The sequence below is a fragment of the Scatophagus argus genome, chromosome 12 (assembly GCF_020382885.2).
Source record: "Scatophagus argus isolate fScaArg1 chromosome 12, fScaArg1.pri, whole genome shotgun sequence".
NCBI lineage: Eukaryota > Metazoa > Chordata > Actinopteri > Scatophagidae > Scatophagus > Scatophagus argus.
In genome coordinates, this window is record NC_058504.1 from 4,851,012 (window position 1) to 4,872,444 (window position 21,433).

General features: G+C 37.3%; 1 protein-coding gene across 1 annotated transcript; it reads right to left on the reverse strand.

Annotated features, from left to right (window-relative positions):
* Positions 1 to 223: 223 nt before the first annotated feature.
* Positions 224 to 11,542, reverse strand: aga (aspartylglucosaminidase). The gene is made up of 9 exons (XM_046406407.1): positions 11,213 to 11,542; positions 8,603 to 8,756; positions 7,056 to 7,168; positions 6,097 to 6,209; positions 4,002 to 4,110; positions 3,482 to 3,557; positions 3,040 to 3,147; positions 1,501 to 1,634; positions 224 to 362 (listed from the first exon to the last, which is right to left on the reverse strand). The coding sequence occupies exons 1-9, from the start codon at positions 11,319 to 11,321 to the stop codon at positions 262 to 264; spliced, it is 1,017 nt and encodes a 338-aa protein (XP_046262363.1). The 5' UTR covers positions 11,322 to 11,542; the 3' UTR covers positions 224 to 261.
* Positions 11,543 to 21,433: the final 9,891 nt, after the last annotated feature.

The window sequence follows — 21,433 nt, forward strand, 5'->3', positions numbered from 1 at the left end:
ATATTCTACCTATTCAAGAGTCTATTTGCATTTCAATTGTATACTCTCCTTTCAGGTCTATCTTCTAAAGCTGTGTATTTCAAAGTTATCAAGAGAAAAATATGTTAAAGAATACAAACAGGTCAAAGCAGCAACAATTAAAATTTAAAGCGACAAATGTTTGTTTTTTAAATTTACATCTTATTTATGAATTAAAATTAAAATTGGCATAAAAGTACAGTATAGAGACCGTTAATTTATATAGACACAATCGCCCAGCATTTAAAAGCAGTCCACAGATTTCAGCAGTGGTGTGTCTGACTCTGAGTTGGACACCATGTAGTGGAACTGCGAGAAGCCAGGGACTTTGTTACAGGCCGCACCTTGAGAAAGTTAAAAACAAAAAACAACGTTACACATGTAAGATGATATTTGCTCCCTCATTTAATGCTTTTAATTCAAAATCATTTCATCTGCATATAGATCTCCTATTCACATGAAATTAAGACTTTATGTGACGCATTGACAACAAAAGGTTTTAGTTGTAGGTTGAATACATTATCAACAATCTGCATTTTTATTTTAGGTTGAAAGGCTTGTCTTAAAGGTACCCTATGGAGTTTTCATTTGTATTTTGATTTGCTACAAATCATTTTTTATGACTATGACTATGCACTTTAGCTGCTACACTGTTGTCATGAGAACAAAGTAATTAATAGGAAGAGCAGATTGTGCTAGAACTTGTACTTCAGATCAGGAGACCGATTAATGAAACTTTAGTAGTCTTTATGCTCTCAAATTAATTAGTCTTAACTGTACAATTGAAATTCTAAACGAAAAAGCTTAAATCTTCGATCTCTCAATTTCAGATTTTTTTAAGGTTGCACTGTAAGTGTTCAGCCCTGGTCTCCTTAGGTTATGAAAAAGACCTCTGAAAAGCTTGGTGAAAGCAAATTTAAATATCAGAAAATTAAATCAAGTTTGTCTTAGCCTTTTAAAGTCAAACACAGCAGCATGGGCATGTAGCCTTACTGTAGACAAGCTGTATATAAATAATGGGAGTGTCTGCACCGCGGCGAGAATAGTCAAACGACAGCTATTCAGCTATGTACACCTGGCTTCCTTATCCCTCCTCTCTGTAATAACTGGTACTGGATGTTTAGATTCATTTCATTTACACTAAGTGCTGTTTTAAAGCCTCAAAAATGAGGATATTCTAAGAGCATGTACAACCTGAGTAATAACGCTCTATACTCTAATATTTTTAATTCCACTAATAATGTAATGATGACATTTAAAAAGAAGCAGGAAGCTTGTAAGATTTGGAATACATTTTTACAGAACATTATGGAAATTTACAACACAAATGAGGTTTATAAAGAAAAAAAAAAAAGATTTTCCTATCAGCATGTTTATGCATTTACATCTGCTTAGCAGCATCTCTGCAGATGTGAGCATGTGTCTGATAGTATCTGGCAGCGGATGAGCAGCCTGTAAATAATTGTGAATGTTAACACTCACCATAATGGCCTGTTGTGTTAGCGCAGATGATGGCTCCAAAGAATTCTGAGTAATGCCTCTTGATTCTGGAAATGGCCGTCTTGCAGGCTACAGAGGGATCTGCCCCGGTCCTCATCAACTCCACAGCCAAGTAACTGTTGGGAGGATTACATGTGGTGCACGTGAGGCAAGCTAACAAGTGCTGTCAGGGCCACCAACCAGTAAGATGGTGGAGATGTGTTTGCAATTATGGTGTGGGATAAATCTGATGCAAACATGTTGAGAAACAGTGATTAAATGAGATTTTAAAAATAGCTGTATTTCCGCTCTCACTTCATGCTAAGTAAGAGAGTCATGATGTGGGCCAGTGTGTGATTTTAGTGGTATGTGCTATGGCACAGATGTGTGTCTTCAATTCAAAATTCACAGTGCTCCCTTTGTATGCTCCTGTTTTATTTTATTTTATTTTTTCAGTCAGGACCACATATACTTCTTCTGGAACGACACATTTCAAATTTACCTAAAACTGACTTGTGTAAAAGTTTGGGATCTTAAAGAACAGAAATGTGTCGTATCCTAATACATCAATTCAACACTTCTGACAAGAGAAGAACACCATTTCAACATACAGGACAGGTGTAGTTGGAAATGGCTTCCTGCTGGTGTTGACTGCTACATTTGTAACCACACCACACTTACCAGCTGAAATACCTTGAGTGCTGTTCAAAGTGTGGACACAGAGAAAGAATGATTAAAAACTCTTCAGTCCACTTGTAGCAAGAACGTCTTGAAAACACCTCGCAGCAGCAAGAAAGTGAGTCAGAAAACTATGATTGAAATAATCGGCCCTGAGGTGTAGCCGTGTGTGTGTGTGTGTGTGTGTGTGCGTGCGTGCATGTGTGTGACTGAATGTAAAGCTGAGTGCAGAAAACAACAATGTGTGTACTCTCCAAACTATTCTGGATAAATATATCTTAAAAAAAATAACCCCTTCTGAGACTGCCATATTCTCACAGCTTGGAAACAAACAGCAGCTTAAGTGAAATCTCACCTCTTCTGGGGAATGTACAAATGACAGTTTTAGGCCAACGTAGGCACATTTCTACTCTTTATAATGCTATTGTTGCACTTGCAGCAAGAGGTTCACACCAGAAATTGGCTATTTAAAAACTACACGTGTCACAGATGTCAATATTCTGTCTTGGACAAAAGTGTGAAACAGCCCTATTGGTAAAAAATGTGGTCTGGAAATAAACCCTGCACAATGAATCTAGTGTCTTGTGTAAGTCAATGAAGGAGTTGAGATTCAGTGAGGATGTCAAGGAATTTCAAAAGCAGCACTGTTTAAGAAGTTCTGATGAGTGATTATAACTCGAAGCTACTTTCATGCAGGTGTGAAGATTAGCGACATTCTTTTTTTTTAAGATTCTTTTAATGGCTTTGTAATTTTGTTCCATGCAGTGATGCACCGAGTGACTCAAGGAAAACAACAGACCCAAGGAATTTTTAATTTAACACGATTTGTTTTTTCTTTAAACAAAGGGAAAATGGATGAGGTACCTTGGCAGAAAACGCATCATGATGTCTCCATCTCCAGTAGCTGCAGCACCACCAGCTGAGCTGTCTGCATAGGCCCCTGCTCCAATAATAGGAGAGTCCCCAACACGACTACAGGACAGGAGTAGGATCAGGCTTTAAACACAGACCTGCCGATATTTTACATACATGTAGTGTACTGCAATTCATTATAGAACCCTTTCAAACCAGCTAAAATGGGGAAAAATCCCTCTACATAAAAGTTAAGCACTCAGAGCACAGTTATAGTTATTTGTTATTAAGTAGTTCCCATATTTTACTCATTAAAAAGGCTCATAAAACTGGGAAAGAAAGTTTAACTGTTTGTTTTTTTTACCTACGTGTTCCCAAAGCCAGTAATCTTACTCAAAATGACAAACATTTCTTGCTTGTTTTTGACACTTCAAAATCTACAGAATCTCCATACCCTGGAACTTTGTGAGTTTGTCCGTTGGTGGATGTACCAGCAGCCACGTGACCATTTTGATCGAGAACAATCATCCCTGGTACAAAAACAAAAGAATTGGTATTGAAACCTCTACCATCAGCACTTTATCCCAGTAGTTAAAGAAGGTTACACAGTCAGTTCAAGCCCGCATGTGAGGTTGTGCTTTATGAGCGTAACATTTAAATTCTTAGCAACTGCAGGCCCCCTGATCGGTACGTAAGTGTAGTTCAGACCACATTAACAAGGGCCCATGTAAATCATTAATCACTTTCTTTTTTAGATTTAATTTTTTTGGACAGGAACACAAATTCAAGACCTCAAAGCATAACTTTGCCCTACTAATCTCTAATGCACTAGGTCTGTTTAATGTTCCTTTTGGGCACTGCTAAACTCTGTCTCTAATCCTTGTCTCATTTCACTGAAGTGCTTAAATACTAATCTGTATAAAAATGCCCGAGGAGAGCTGACTTCACATTCTGTATTAACAGATAAAACCTACCTATGGTGTCGTGGGAGCGCGTATTAGCATGTTGTGCCCTCTTCTTCTGTTTCAGTGTCATTCTGGGCTTGTAAGGTCCACAAGACTTGGAAGGATCTGGAATCACATTCTTTTCACAGGAAAAGAAACATCGTCACTGTTTGCGTACTGCCTTAACTATTGTAAAAGGAAACAGGAAAGACTTCTGGTAAACTGCAGGCATTTGATGTGAGGTAATAAAATCTTGTCAGTGTGTTAGGGAGTCTTGTTCAGTTTGGATTCTCTTAAAATCCCGTTTCCGGTGACTGGTCTATCATATGAAGAAAACATTTCGGTTTAAATTGTTGCTGCAGCCATAATATGTACTGCAGAATTCAAATATCATATTTTATTGACACGACCAACCTACTGCAACTACTGTCTCTTGTAAGGCACAGTATATAGACAAAAGTATTGGGAAGTAATACTTTCAGGTCGAGTTGCACATTCTGGGCCACACTGACCTTGGGTTAAAAGAAAACAATAGGTCACAAACAAAGGAGGAACTGGAGGCAATCTCATCTTATTTAGACTTGTAGTTTTGGCCTGTAAACAGCAGTGAATTCATCGTTCCCATAACAATGGGGGTTGAATTAAGATAGAGTATTTCATTTTATTTGTTGAATTTCGCTGGGAAAGAACAAAACATGTTTTGTTTTGGATTTCTTGACATATAAGCAAAATGATTTGATTTAGTAGTCAAATGTCATATTTTATTGACATGGCCAACCTACTGCACCGAGTGTCTCTTGTAAGGCACAGTATATGGACAAAATACTGGGATACCTGACATTTACACCAGCAGGTACTTTAATGACATTGCATTCTAAATACATAGACAGCTTTGCAGCTATAACAGCTTCCACTCTTCTGGGAAGGGAATGTCTTGGTACGCTGATGCATTAAGATTTCCCTTCACTGGAAGTAAGAAGCCGAACCCAACCCCTAAAAAACAGCCCCCTCCCAATACTTTATAGTGCATCTCCCCCTATGAGTGACTGAGTTTACCAGCTGGACCTGCAGGGAGGTGTGAAAAGTTCGTTTTGCTCCTCTGATATTGCTGTGGAGTTCTGTTAAAAAATGATGTAAATGTAAAAAATGAGCTCAAGTAAAAAAATGTGGATTTAGAGCCCTAAAAAGGTGAACTCACATGGTAAAGCAAAGGTCTTTTCAAACAGACTATGACTCTGTGTCAGCACCAAAGTTGGGATCAACTAGTGTGCTTTATGAAAGTGCCTGTGCATAATTCATAAAGCAAAGTCTGTTAATATTCCATTTCATGAAGGTGAAGACAAAACCCTTGAAAACATTCTCAGATCCAGTTGTTCTCCGGTGACCTCAGCAACAATCTGAAATACTACAAAAGTATGAAAGGCTGCCAAATGAATTGTGCAATTTATAGAAGTACTGAGTGCATACATGTGTGGAGAACGGCACTTCTCTCATCTGTTTTGTACCATTTGTCAGTATTTACTGCTTCATTTTTGCTACACCTCTTAAAGGCATTTTCTGCAGCATTTGTAAACAGTAAGCAGTACTGGAGAAAGGTAGCTGATCTGTATTTCACTGCTTGGTAATGATACTCAACAATCAGCGGTTTTTCTTCAGAATCGCTGAAGCCATAGATATGTTCTTCACAGCAAAATACTAAGAAAGTAAGAAACAACACAGGCAGAGGTCAGGTCTCTGCCACATACCTCTGGAGGGTCATTAATTGGTAAATTTAATTCACTTGCTAAATAATAATTATTGACATTAATAGTCATGGACTGGTCAAGTTTAAAAGGGTGTAAATGTGATCAATAGGATGCTCTTTCTGGAATAATGACTTAAAAAGAAATAGAAATAAATCCTATTCTGGAGATCTTGAGGTGTTATCGGAGAAGTGAACAGGTTAGTTTTAAAGAATAGCATCCAACCAGTGCTCTAGGGCATCACCTCTACCACAAATCTGACTTTTTTTTGTGAACTACTTTAGTATGCCTGTCAACTCCCCTGCTTAATATCAGTCTTTTAGAAGCAGAATGCCTGTAGCCAGTACAAGTGAGGAAACACACACTCCGATACACATACACACCTTTCGATAATTAGGTTGGCAGTTGCCCTTCAGCCACTGTGAGAAAATATTCATAGATTTGTTGGTAGTCAGGTCTTCTGCGACGAAGCCCATGTTTTCAGCAAACACAGAGGCTGTAAAGAGAGAAGTAATACTTTCAGGTCGAGTTGCACATTCTGGGCCACACTGACCTTGGGTTAAAAGAAAACAATGGGTCACAAACAAAGGAGGAACTGGAGGCAATCTCATCTTATTTAGACTTGTAGTTTTGGCCTGTGAACAGCATTGAATTCATCGTTCCCATAACAATGGGGGTTGAATTAAGATAGAGTATTTCATTTTATTTGTTGAATTTCGCTGGGAAAGAACAAAACATGTTTTGTTTTGGATTTCTTGACATATAAGCAAAATGATTTGATTTAGTAGTCAAATGTCATATTTTATTGACATGGCCAAGCTACTGCACCGAGTGTCTCTTGTAAGGCACAGTATATGGACAAAATACTGGGATACCTGACATTTACACCAACAGGGACTTTAACATGACATTGCATGGTAAATACACAGATAGTTTTGCAGCTATAACAGCTTCACACAAGATTATGGAGTGTTTCTTTGGGAATTTTTGCCCTTTCATGAAGTAAAGCATCTGTGAGGTCAGACACTGATGTTGGACCAAAAGGCCTGGCTCACAGGCTCTCTTCCAGTTCATCCCAAAGGTGTTGGATGGGGTTGAGGTCAGGGCTCTGTGTGGGCCAGTCAAGTTCTTACACACCAAACTCATCCAACAATGTCTTTATGGAGCTTTGCTTTGTGCACTGGGGCACAGTCATGCTGGAATAGAAAAGGGCCTTCAACAAACTGTTGCCACAAAGTTGGAAGCATAGCGTTGTCCAAAATGTCTTGGTATGCTGAAGCATTGAGATTTCCCTTCACTGGAAGTAACACTTACACTTTTTTGGACATTAGTCTATACACACCTGACTCTCCTACTAGCACTGTGTGCTCAGTGTGCTCCATCACAGCTCTCGCTACTCCAATGGCATTCTTGATTCTTCTCAGATCAGCAACTGCACCCACTTCCATTGTATCCCTGGTCACAAAGAATATAACCACATCAGAAAATAATCATCGATTGGCTAGGCACAAGTAACACCTATTAAGGTGTTCACTTTTGTCCTTTAGTATTGCTATTTGAGTATTTTCATTTTCTGATAGCATAAATGACTAAGCAAATCAGGCCAAGATGATGAGAACAGAGTCATTTTGTTTCAGTAGCAGTGTTTTTCTTAGATATTATTTCCACTTCTTACACATTGTGGTTAATACAAGCTAATTAGCACAATGAATCAGGTCCATTAAACTCAGGATAACATTACAGTTCCTAATGTCCTGGGAATTAGGATCGGTAGCTAATTATACAGAAAAATGGAAGCCCTTTTTATTATGTAATGCATTTTATTAGAAACACTCTTATAAATACATCTGTAAAACCAGTAGCATAATTTTCAGTTTTGTTGTGTATAGTTGGCTCAAATATAGTTGTTGAGGTTATAGTTTGTGGGGATGTAGAGACAATATTTATCCAACACAATAAACTAAAGCCTGAAGAACTGCATAGGGTTAAGTCAAACTCTCCCAGACACAAAAATTGAATATTGTACTGATACAAGTTTTAATGTTCTGCTGGACCGCATTAAACTGTACAGATGTTTAGGTTCTCGTGCTCTGTTAAAATGTACTGGTAGTATTGACTGGATTCCTTATGCAGTTGTATTGAATATTCTGTTGTGTGGCAGACTAGCCTTTCCCCACAATGTATTTGTGACAATGTAAACAAAAAAAGTCAATTTTCTCATAAAATGGAAAAAGGAAAATCCCACAGGGTAATAACACACAGCCTGCTGCTTGAATTTTGCCTGTCATCACAAGCTAACATTTGATAACCTTTGAGTGTGTAAATGTTTGAACTTGAGGTATTAATAACTGGCAAGCTTTCACATCCTAACAGAAATCTAAAGTGCTTTGCAAAGGAAATGCTGCCTGGAATGGTCAACCAGTTATGGCTGGTAATGTTAAAGATGCAAACATAGCACCAGCGCAGATTGTAGAACAATGTGTTGACAGCTACAGGTGCCTAACTAGAGTGATCAAGATCTGGGTCAGTTTGCAATGAAATATAGTCATTACTGATTAAAAAACAGTCACACACATTTCTCTGTTTATTTATAGCTAATTGTTGCTTTTATTTCCTAAAATTTAGTAAATTTAGAATAAGAGTTTTGCTGGAGATTTAAGCTTTTAACAAATGTGCTAATTTGCCCAAGTAAAAGCAGGCTTACACTGTCTAACACAGCAGCTTTTAGCTCGCACTGAAATGACACAAAACAGCAGTAGCCGGCATAAATTTATAAAGATATATTGCCTATGTTACCAGTATTGCTGCTGTTTCATTATTATGCTTAATCAAACTTTTTTCCCCCATGTTATTTTCTCTTTTCCCTTTGAATAACTGTCCATGACTTACCCGTTAATGATCATGGCATCCAGCGTGGTCTCACCAGACTCATCTGGACTCCCACCATAGCCTACAGTGCCATCACACTGCTCCATTTCACAGAGGGCACAGCCCTTCTCCACTGCATCCAACACTGTGCCACCAGACTGCAGGGTATGCCACGCTACAACAACACAAAGAAAAAATTATTAGATGATATGCGTCATTGTACCGTAGGATAGGATATAAATGTCCTCCAAAAGTCAAGTGATGTTATAGTTTTCACTTCATCTTGACAATATAAATATGGATTTGACTAAAAAACAAAGCAGAGAAAGAACATTTGTGTCCTGTTCTCAGAAAGCTTTATTGTGACACAGTTTAAAAACCTGTTATATAACAATTTTGACAGATAATGTAAAATACCACAAATCACATTTTTCAACTTTGATACTGTTGCAGTTTAAAAAAAAGTCATTTTTTCTTATCCCATAAATGCTGGACAATAATAATCTCCCATCTCATCTGTGCTTTCTTGGAGACTGTGAATTTACATTGTGTTAAATATGCAGGGTGAATTATTAAATCAGTTTGCCCAGTTTACATAGCGGGGCAGATGAGTAAAAGGTTCATATGATGCATGAGATGACCAGTACGAAGGAGTCCTAATAAACAGGGAGTGGGAGCTGACAAGCAGTTGGTCACTGATCCCCCAAGTGCCCATGGGGGATCAAAATACCAACTGGTAGTACTGTCACCAGCTTGCCACTAAATTCTCAGACCACTGCACTGTGTTCAGCAGGATACTACCACAAATTCCTCCTCTGATCATTTAAGATTTATCCATTTATAAATTCAGCTCGTCTGCCATCTTTGGTAAGTGCTCTTGTCTCAGGATATCATTCTTAGAAAATTCAGCAGAATGGAAGAGGAGATTAGCCTGGTATTGTCAGCTGCTTCTGTAAGCTCCTAAAGGAAAAGAGATCTGCATGGGCAGATCAATAATAGTGGCTTACAGACTACACTTTTAAATATCTACCCGTGGAACAGATAGCAAGGTACATTTTTCATTTTCACACCCACCTGAGGGAAAAGAGGTGATGTATATCTGATAAATTAAATGATATCCATCTATCAAATAGTGAGATTTTTCAGGTAAATTTAATCACAGAAGGGTTTGAGATGTTTTGAACACTTCTATCATTTTTTTCAGATTGAGCTATGCACTTGGTGAAAAGCCACTTGACAGATAAGCCACCAGCAATGCTGAAATATTTTCAGTTTCAATTTGAACATGACCAATGTATCATTCTGAAGGAAATCAAATAGAGCGGGGGCACACCTGGCAATGACAGTTAGGAAGCCTGGTGGGTTTGGGCCATTTCCTCTCCCCATCTGACTCAAAAAAAAAGAAATCCTGTAGATCCTGGTTATGAAGCCTGCCAGAAATTGAACGCAATACACAGACACTCATTTGCTTTCTATGATCTCAGGTGACAGAAAACTGAGCAAAAAGTTCAATCTTCCAGTCATTAACAAGTGTTAAAACTTAAAAAACAAACAAACATCTAGTTTGACAGCTAATTATTTTCATTATCACTTCATCTGCTGACCATTTTCTTTATTGGCTGATTAATCATTCGCTCTACAGTTTGACAGAAAATAGTGAAAAATGCCGTTCACCAATTCCTAAAGCCAAACTAGATGTCTTCAGTTTCTGACCGACAGTCCAGACCCTGAAGAGATCTCGTGGGTCAATACACACAGTATGACAAAGACAAGCACATTAGACACGCTGGAAGACATTGGCTGATATGTTTTATTGATAAATGGCTAAAACAATTAATCAATTAAATAAGTGCCACTTAATTTTTTGTTGGTTGACAGAAAACTACAGCTACTGCTCTGCAATTAATATGTCATGTAATTCAGTGAGAATTTCAAGTATTGCACTTTAAATGATATCCCTGAATACCGAACCATCTGAGACTGTCAGCTGTGATGATTTCCAAACTTTGCTCCTCTCTCAACTGCAGTTTAACATGTTCACATCATAAAAAAACCCATAAAAGAAACACTTTTTTGAAATTTTCTCGAAGAATTGCTAATTTTTGAGACCAGTGATAGAAATCAGCATTTTGGAGTGGTACACCAGCACAAGTATTTAGCCATCAACCTGGTGACCAAACTAGCTTGTTTTTGTTTTGTTTTTATTTATTTTCAATAAACAGGAAAAGAGTACAGCACAGTACAAAGTAAATAATACTGCCCATGAATTATTTTAAAGCAGAAACAATATATTGACGTTCAAAACAACTGACAGTACATTTACTGAAGTCCTATACGAATTTCAGTTTTTTTAAGCTTTATAGCTACTCCATTTCTCTGCAAGATAATTTTCAAATGAAAATTCTTATACCATTTTTGTCTGTTTAAAATAAATAAATAAAAAAACACGTAGGCGATCATCGAATTTGGTCATTTTTAACTAATTAAACTCAAGTAAGGTTTGGATTTTGGGTGGCCCTCCTCAACTGTGTGCAGATTTGGGAAGCAATCTCACATGACTGAACTGATACAATGAAACTTCTGAAAGTGTTGACGAGTAAAGACGTACTTAAGTGTCGTAACATGTCCTACCTGCAGTCGTTGCATTCTTGAACGGCCACGTATTGATAACGAGAGGCAGTGATGTATGTCCAAATGGAAACAATACAGTTAACGCAGTTATCAGGAGCGACGCAAACATTTTGTCCTCACAAAACGTTGCATTAACATTACAACTTAACACGCGACCGCTAACGTTATGTTCTATTCACTGCTATTTGTCAGGCCACTTGAAGTCCTTAATATTCCAGCAGACTGTCAGACAGAAAATTATTTAATTTAAAGAAAAAAAACCGCCTTGCTGTAGAGAAAATTTACATTTTGGTTTAATGAAAGGTTACATTTAAACTTCCTTGTTTGTCACATGCTTGATGGGTGGATTCTTAAAGGGACAGTGCAAATATCGGTGCAGGGGAAAATCTGTCGCGCACATGTGCAAACCTGTGGTAACCAGAACAATCATGTATACAACAGAATAAATATAACGAAAAAATACAATGGTTAGTCTATTACAGCACTAGTACTTGTCATTCAGAATTATTTTGAGGACAATCTGTTAGCTTTTATTCTGTGTGATATAAGAACTAACATTATGAAGTGGCTGTCAATGAAATGAAATGTAAAAGCTGGGACTGCCTCAATCTGGTAGCAAATTAGAACATGTGTTGAGACCAGTGACTGTATATGAACATGGACAACATGAGAGCTTCTCAAAAGTGAAGCCAAAACAAATGGATTGCCCATGTAGATCATAAACCCTGTTAACAAAGGAGACTTTGACCAAACTAAATACTCAAAGTATATGTCAAATTAATTTTTCCAAAGGACGGTTTCTGTTATGCTAGGTAGTTCTTATCACACTGATGTATTTGTATTTTGTTTTTTTATATATATATGTTTGGTTTTAATTAGTTATTGGGTGTTGTATAAAAATGGTGAAACATCAAACATCACTGCTTTGTGACATTCTCCACAGCAAACAAGAGGAACAAAAGGATCCACATTATGTTTTCATTAGCCTAAGATCATCTGCAACGTGGTTAAAGAATAAGTAAACCCCTAAACCACTTTTCTTTCTGCTGAAAATCAATTTAAATAGATATTTAGTAACCAAGTATTACTGATCAATTCAGGTCCAACTCTTGACATTTTAGTGCAAAGAATTTTACAGTTTGTGTTATAAATATGCATAGCAACTGCCCTTTACAGGTTGAAACCTGGCTATTGTAATTGAACCAATGTTCCTCCACTTTGTCCACTGTGGAGAGTTAGGAGCAGTTTGAGCTGATTGCCTGGATTTATTATAGTGACTGACTTGTTTCATTGTAGTGTAAGCATAGATGTTTTAGTAGAAATATGCTAGTTAGTTCTGTGTTTATAGTATTTAATAGGATAGTTGACAGTTTTAGACAGATAGGTTGTTGGATTTTTTCTAGTTTTAGTTGTTGTAGGCTAGTTTTAGGTTGTAGTTTAACTTTGTGTGTTGTTTGATTTAGCATCAGTCAGTTTTAGTAGAGTGTCTTTGTTCACAACAGAGCTGATGGCACTCTTGTGGTGGATAAAAAGGACTAAACCAAACTAACTGTTTAGATTCTGCTGCCTTGTTTGCTCTTAAAAATGGGACTCCAATGGCTTTCCCTGACCTTAAAGTGGAGATCCTGTGTTGGTTGTACAGAATAGAGAAGATGGGATGTAGTCTTGATTCTTTGTAGGACATTCAGAAATTGAGGGAAGATAAGATAGCTAAAGAAAATGTAAATCTAAAAGCTCTGCTCACATGTGCTGAATGCTGAAATTTGCAAGCATTGAATTAAGTTCCCTGACATTTAACTGGGTAGTTTAAATTCAGACAAATTAGCTAGTGTAAATGAGAATGAGAAGGGAGACAAGTTTAATTACTGTATCTATCCATTTGGATAGAAATCCTGGTTTTCATTGGGTATATTGGCTCATTGGTATTGCTTACTCCTACACTTAAATAAAATGAACCATTGTCAACAAGAGATGACAATTCAAAATGTCTTCTCTGAGAGAGGCCTATTAACTTTAATGGAAATTAGCTTAAACTTATCAGACTAAGTTTTGCTGTACATGCCTGACACTGACCTTTTTCCTCCTGCTAAAATGCTGATAAGTTCACTTTCCCACCGGTGATTTGTATTTTCAAAATCCACCCTCTGAAGAAGTACTATGAGCACTATGTACCTAAAATGAGTGAGTCTGCTGAACAGTTCTTATTGGACTCGTAACACCCAATCATTCTTACAGTTGTTCAGAGTGGACTTTGTAACCTGGCAGTTTTCATTGGTTACCCTCATTATTCATACCAGAGTGCTCAGACTTGGCTGCTTCAGGATAGAAGCTGAAACCTGTCTGTGCTGTGGGCAGCTTGCAACCATGGTGACTTCTTGAGGGTTTCTTTCACTGCTGAGATAAAAGCCAGGAACCTGAGGTAAATATTTGCCACTTGTGCCTTTAGCTGATGTTTTGGCTCAGGTCAGTGTGTTAGTACTTGGCAAATGTCAGCAAGCTGACTAAGCTGCCCTTGTTTCAAGCTATTTCTTCCAGTTTCACCTTATCTGCTGTTTTCTTGACACAGGTTCAGTTTGTTAAAGGCATGAATTTCTGTGGCATGTCAAAGCTGTTTTTTATGGTTTCTGTTGGCAGACACATAATGCCTTCATTCTTTTGATGTCAGTGGTGAAATATGTCTAATTTTTATACCTACACTATGTTCCTTATGTGGTCTAGGGCATAGTTATTCCTCATGTTGTTGTCTTGCATTATTTATGTCCAACACTGGTGTGAAACATGGTCATTGTCATAGTCACATTCAGAAACGTATTGGTTTCACGAGCTTCACTGAACGCTAAACTGGCTAGTTTTCAGAGTAGACTGCACACCTTCATTGCCTCTAAGAGAAATATGTATTGTATGCCTCTACATTTAGTTGTAAAATATTCTATCTTCAATGTATGAAAATTGTATTACAATCTAGTTGTCAGTATGCTACATTTCAAATAAGATGGGCTTCGCTGCTTAGATTGTATGCAACCACAGTAATGACATGACTAACTGAGCTGATGTTAACAAAAAACATCAAAAACTGATGAAAGCTGAAAGTCCAGATAGCTGTGTCCTCATTCAGAGGCTGGATCCCCCAAAGAAGTGTTCCACCAGGGTTGGTGCTTCAGGAGATCTGAAGATCTTTTCAAATTAGACCACCTAGGCCAAGACCAAAACTAAGTGTACATTCAGGAGCGGTCCACATCACTTTGTAAAGTGAATAAAATCAAATCAAGGAAGTCACTCTCAAATTAGGATGAATTTCATAACACTGTACAGTATTATGATGTTTCATGTGAACACATGTTGGAAAAATAGCAAGTAGTGTAGCAAGCTGATGATGATAACAGTAATGATAATAATAAAAAAAGAAGTCAGTCAGATAAAAAAAAAATACTTGCAAGACCTCATGAAGAACTTATAGCTGTGTAGTCTGACTTTACTTACATTTGACTCAAAGTTTTAGGTTATGCCTCAGCCAGACAGATATACGTAAATCATGAAAAACACAAAAATGTCAGTTCTGAAAGAGCCACACAGCAAAAGAATTTGTTTCTTATAAAGAAATGCAGGAAATAGAAGATGACCTGTTGTAATGGAATATACTGTAGCCCAAATGTACCATGATTGATGATTTATTTGTCTGTATGCTATAAATAAACAGCAGACAATCAATACTAAAGCCCAGAAAAGTCTAACAGGGACATATAATATGCGCATGCATCATACAGTCGCAGTTCAGTTTTGGTCTTGTGTAAATCTGCACTCCACTCCTTGTTTTCCCTGCTGGATTCTGTTCATAAAAATAAATTGCATGAGCGTCTAACACAGTTCACTTCATACCTGCTGTTCAGTGGAGAGATTACTGGTCTATCAAAAAATGAACAAATGATGAATGTAAACCTTTAGATTGAATGGTGTAGATTTTGATTAGAAGTCACACATCAAGCTAAAATTCCCATTGAGAACAGTTTGACGTTAAGTCATCAGTTAAGTGTCATTTTCAATCATCCAAGTATATAAATCTATCCCAGCATTCCATTGGTCCCTTCCTCGTTTTCTTCAATTTCCCTCCTGGTAAGAAGCAGTTGATTGTGACAGAGTGAAGGAAACAAGCTGTGGTGAAAAGTTTTGGCATGCTCTCCAAGTCATACCATATGGCACTGCCTTGACACTACATACCTCATGCTGGGTCTGGAATTTGTCTTTTAAATTTGTGGAATAACATATACCGGCAGAGGAAGCAAAGTGTCCCTTAGAACAGAAAACCTGATAGAATTGGATCCTCTCATTTCGTACCAAACAAGAACAAAGCATGGGATACGCAGGAAAACTAACAATATTTTCTAACCTTGAGATATGGATGCCAACAGTGTGCCCTCTTTTACATTATTCATATGAAAAATACAATTTTCACTTATATTTTATTCATTGGTTTTTCCTTAAACAATTGGAAGTCCTGGTGTGATTTTGACAAGGGTATCTGATGGGGAGAAAATGGATGACAAAGAAAGAGAGTATTATTACTTTCACCTGTGTTATTGATCGAAATTAAAGAACAGCAACTAAAAGAATAGCTTTTTAATAATAACTTCATCAATCACCGATGTCCTTTTAAGTTTCATAATGTCCTTCTTAACATTCTCAGAGGGCATACATATGTCAGGATAAGTGAGTGCAATGGCATTTTATATACACTGCTGTATATAATATCTGATGGACATCATCTGCTTAGTGAGCTGCTCACAAAATATTGAACTAGATGCAGTAGGTGATTAAAATTATAGTCTGAGTGATACTGGATTTTTGAGGCTGATACCAATATAAACTTTGGAGAGCTTCTAAAGAGTGCAATAATAATGTATCAGTTGGTAGATTTTCTTTTAAAAAGAATTTTAGCCACATGACGTACTGAGCAGGGCATTTTGTATTTGAAAAATAAACTTGCCACTGCTCATGGTGGACAAACTAAATCAAAAGAGACACATTCTAAACGACCAAAAACATACATTTTACTTTACATTTATTGAGCTGATGCTTTTATCCAAAGCAACTTCCAGTAAGTACATTCAACCATACAACCCAAAACTGTCTAGATTTTGTTGAGGAGTAGGGGGTTCTTCTTGGTAGGGAAAGAGTAGAAAACCATTTGGCAGTAGTCGATGGACTTCAAGGTTTCTCATAAAAAGTGGCCCACCTACACAACTGATATTGGCAGTGTAGCACAGGAGTGAAGCTGCTAACAGACACTGTTTTCACTGAAATATCCCTAAACTCCCAACTAGTGTACAAAGTAAGTCATTTTAAGTACTACACAGCATGCAACTTGAACAAAGCTTCAAGTGATTTTAGTAACGGTGAATGGTAATTAATCTTACTGATTTTGTATAAATAAGTAATTTTTCCAAATTAGTCTTGCACAATTATTCAACAGCAGCAGTATGTTTCTGCTGGGCCTTTCTTCATGCATGCACTTCATGCATCTGATGTGGGAAAGAGAAACAGAGTCAACAAGACCATGACCAGTTTTAACATCATGGTAAAACAGTTCTTTGTCAGATTTTTTCAAAAGTTTGAACATCAGCATTTTTCAAATCATCCTCTGAACACAGAAAATGAAGTCAGATTAAGAAAGATTCTAAACCCCAAGAGTTTTCCTAATTAACTTGAGTGGCAGCAAAGTCAATTAGCTCCTCTTTTACTTTCTTCTGTGATGTCCAAAACAGATGGTACGAAGGTCTGTCCAGAGACTTGACTTTGTAACACTTTGCAAACGGAGAAGGGTCAGATGGTAGCATTGACAGGTCTGTAGAAAGACAAGTCAACTTTTAAAGGCAATAAAATTAGGTAAACTGCCAGGTAGGTAAACTGCGATACCAGCTGTCAGGCACAAAAAGAATTTAAAGAAAAAAAACACATAGATGGCTGGCACAGGACAAAGTAATCTGTAGACAGATCTGCCTTCAAGAGAAAACTTTTTTTTAAATGAAGTTCCAAAACATACAGGAAGAATTATCTAATTTTGTTCCTTTTAAAGCATAGCCAAGAAATTCCAATTACCTAGCTAACTGCTAATTTATTTTACACACCTTCCCTCTCTCATTAAGTGAGCAACTGTGCTATCCACTACTTATGCATGAAACACTTGTTGGGACGACTGTTAGTGTTAGAAGTTTTGAAATTTTTTCAGTGACAAAATTAATTTATATTTAATTAACAGTCAGTAGTAATAGGGCAGTAGTAATATGCGCCACTGTACAGAGCACAAGCTGGAGTGAAATTTGATCTCAGCATTGCACTAGGAGCAGTGGGCAGCCATTGTGTGGCGCCTGGCACTGACTCCAGTTCCTTGGTCAAGGAGCTTGCATTGGTAATGAACCTAACATAAATGTTTCTGATGGGGGAGAAACCAGGACACTCAGTGGAAAATGTGGAAACTCCACCCAGAAAGTCCCAGTCAGGGAACATCAAAATTGGTAATGTATTAATTTTAGTCTTGGGTCGTGCTAATCATAAACAATTTTCATGCATTAAGTAGTCTTGCACTTGTACAGCCTATACATCTCAATTTTTTTTTCTCTGATTTCACTTACGTTGCATTCTACTGTATGTTAAATCCCTTTTGTCAATACCCTATCCTATAAAGAGTTCCGCATATAATGCACATAAGTTAAAGATAACAATGTCATTCAATTACAAGACCTCATTTGACTTGATCATCCCATAATCTATTATTTATTTATTTTTTTTTCTTTTTGAAACATCCAGTCATGTCACCTCTCAAGATCATGTTAGCAAATCTGCATCGTCACTGAGCCATCTACAGAGGCTTCAGGAGCTTAGGTACAGCTGTATTATTTGTGATTGAATGTGTGAGTCTCCTGCAAACTAAGATTTGAGGCCATTCAGTGTTTACTTTTTCATTTAGTTGAAGCTTGCTGAGCAGGCTGTCAGACATGCTGGATTAAAGATAAATCCATGCATGCACTTCAAACTAACAGTCAGACATCCAACAAGGAGGAAGACAATGCTTGGTTAGACGTCATGTACACTGCAGCTCCAAGGGACAGAGATGCAAGTTTCATAGTACAGAATACCTTACAGTGTGGACCACATCATGGTGTGTTGTCATGATCTAGTCCTGTCTGTCCTCTGATGAATGCTTGAGTGAAACTTGCCGCCCACTACACATTCTGTCTTCTTCTACAAAAACTCAATTCTCGAGGAATAAAGAGGCTGTTTTTGTGTGTACAGCAGAACGCAGAGTACTCAGTTACATCTGCTTTCAAGTTTGATTTATGGTAATTGTAGCATGAAATATTTGAAAGCTTTCCCGAACTTAATTTAGTGCTATTCCAATTTTTCCCTAGCTACATTATGCAGTATACCTTTTGCCAGATTTGTTTTTGTTAGGATCATGTCCTTGATAATTGGTACTCTTTGAGTAATACTCCCTTAATGGCATACAGTCCAGACATATTTTTCATTCTCTGACATGTATTTGTGTATAGAAAGTGTCAACATAATATTAGTACCATCTGTTTCAAGACAATTACAGGAAAATGTGTAATCTCAATTTAGTGAGTGTATTTGCCTATATTAAACTGTACTCTCTAGTATATATAACTAGGTATAATGTACTGTTTTGTGTGATGCTGTTTTATGATAAATGATACAATAAGTTGTAGTTTGTTTTCTGAATGTGAAAAATGGTGACAGGAAATTAATTTATTCTTCATTTCGCTTAAAGGCAATTCATCTCTCAGGAATCAATTTGAATACAGTTGAACAAAGACTGCCCTCAAGCACATCAATGAAAAAAATGGACTTGGGGATTAACTTAGAAAAAAAAATACATTAAAAGTCCCTTCCAAACTTAGATCTGGGACAAGGTCTTTAATTCTATTACATACATTTCTGTGCTGCTCTTTCCATTTATTGAAATGACTCCTCACTGCTCCTTTTGTTGTCACAACTGATCAATTTAAACAGCTTTCTATAGATTTAGATGCTCTCCACATACTGTGAGCCTATTAAAGTCATTCTGCTGGGAGGGGAAACTCTGTTAGACAAAGGAAAGCGACAGAACGGTGCTGATCGGTAGCTTTAGTGATTCAACTAAGTCAATCACAATGTAATTGTGCCTCAGATCCAGAGGATGGGGCTGAAGCATTAAGCACATAGTGCTGTTCTGCTACTCTGCTTATGACAGTGTGTCTAATGATAACGCTGCAGTGTTGTAGTCGCATGACAAGGCTGACTGTAATTTGAAATGCTGCTCACATCAAAACCACTAGATACTTTAAGTCAGATTTCCCAGTCTGGCTGACAGCTTACTTATATGTCTGAATTGTTTGAGAAAGTATAGTAACAGTACTATAAAAGCGAAATATGAAACAAAAATGAGGTGGCTGTTGGACTATTGTGCTGAAAATAGAGTGTTGCCACATGGTATACTTCAGGATTCTTCCAGTGCACTGGATCCAACTACTGCAAAAACCTGATCCTTAAACATCTTCAAAAGATGTTTGAAGGGGTTTTTGAGATGTCTTTAGAGGAGAGAACGCCTTGGTAAATGTATCACAAAACCACAGGTATTACTCTGGAGATTTAAATTCCTCTTCACGCGTAAGAGAGCAAGAAGAGGCCCTTTTTCCAGCACTGGCAGGGGCACATCTGTCTTTCCTTTTTCTCTCTCTATTCCCTGCTGCCTGAGAAGGCCTGATAAGACACCTAAGTACCTCAGGAGGAGTAACCTCAGCATGCTGGGGTGGGATTCAAATTGTTTGATAGAGTGGCTGATTAACTGTTTTTATTTTATTTTTGAACTGCCTGGTGTTGCTATGGGACTCTGGCTTTTGGAGTTGTGATGGCAGTGCCATTCGAGCTTTTCTTCCAGGTCACTGTGTATGACGAGAGGGATTAGATTATTTCTGTCATTGTATTACTGGCAGACACATAATTGGCTCTCTAGCAAAGCCACTGTAGGGTCATTCTCACCACAGTAGTGGCAGAGCTATATTGAGAACTTATTTGTGGTGCAGAAAATCTATGTGAAACCTATCTGAATAATACAATCCAAAATAGGAGAATGCAGCAAAAAAAAAAGTGTAAGTCAAACAGCCATTATAAATAAACATTCTTTAATTTGATTAAATTTGCTAATATAGTTTAAAAAAAGTTCTTTCTGTATGTGTTTTCTTGATGCACACAAAACTCCTATCTGAAAAAACCCCAAAACATAACATGAAACATAAGATAATTAATATTGTTATTGGTTGTTACCTTAAAACATATGACCACAAATTTATGACACAGCTAAATTGTGTGGTGCTGAATGCATTATAATTTCATTATATAGTATATCATAATATATTATGATATGTGCTTTCTCATGTAAAAGTTACATTTAGGTAAGTAGGTAAGTGTTTAACAACAGGTCAGTAAAAAGAGAAGCTGAAAGATTTTTTTTAAACAGCTGAGCACTGCAGTTTCATAGCAAACGATAATCAAACCAAGTAAATGGTGCATTTGTTGAGGATGTTTGGTGCACTAGTATTTAAGGCAGTAGGACACTATGTGTGGAATTGACTAAAAATAAATTGGACCATTTGGACATGTCCATGGTATCGAAGGAACATATCACCCACTGTGTCTTAGCCCAGTGAGGCTTATTGATAATAGTTCTGGATGTTTATGGCACAGTAGAGTAAGCGATGTGCTTTGGCTACGCTGAGCACTCAGTGGATCAATGAGTTGTTGGCTTTTTTCATGTCTCTGCATGTCTTCCTTGACAATAAGGAAAATGTAAGCAGCCTTATTCTTTAAAAACAGTAAGCCTTACAGTCATACCCTCCAAAATATCACACTTGATTCTCCCACCTTTTATTACTCACCCTTCTGAAGGCAAAGCTGCAAGCATTTTGGCTTGTTGTGCAACTCATTTAACTTTGATGCATTTGTACTGGAGCACTGAGCTCTGCACCACCCTTTCTTTGGCTTTCACTCTTTCTCAATATTTAAAAAAGGTATTTATTTTCATAACTCATGCATTGAACACAACAACATGTTCTAAACGAGTTGAAAACCGGGTTGCTGGAGCTGAAGGATGTTACGTATGCCCGCTCTCATATTGATAGACATCCAAGCATGTAATTCCAGCGTCAAACTCTAACATCTAACGTCCTT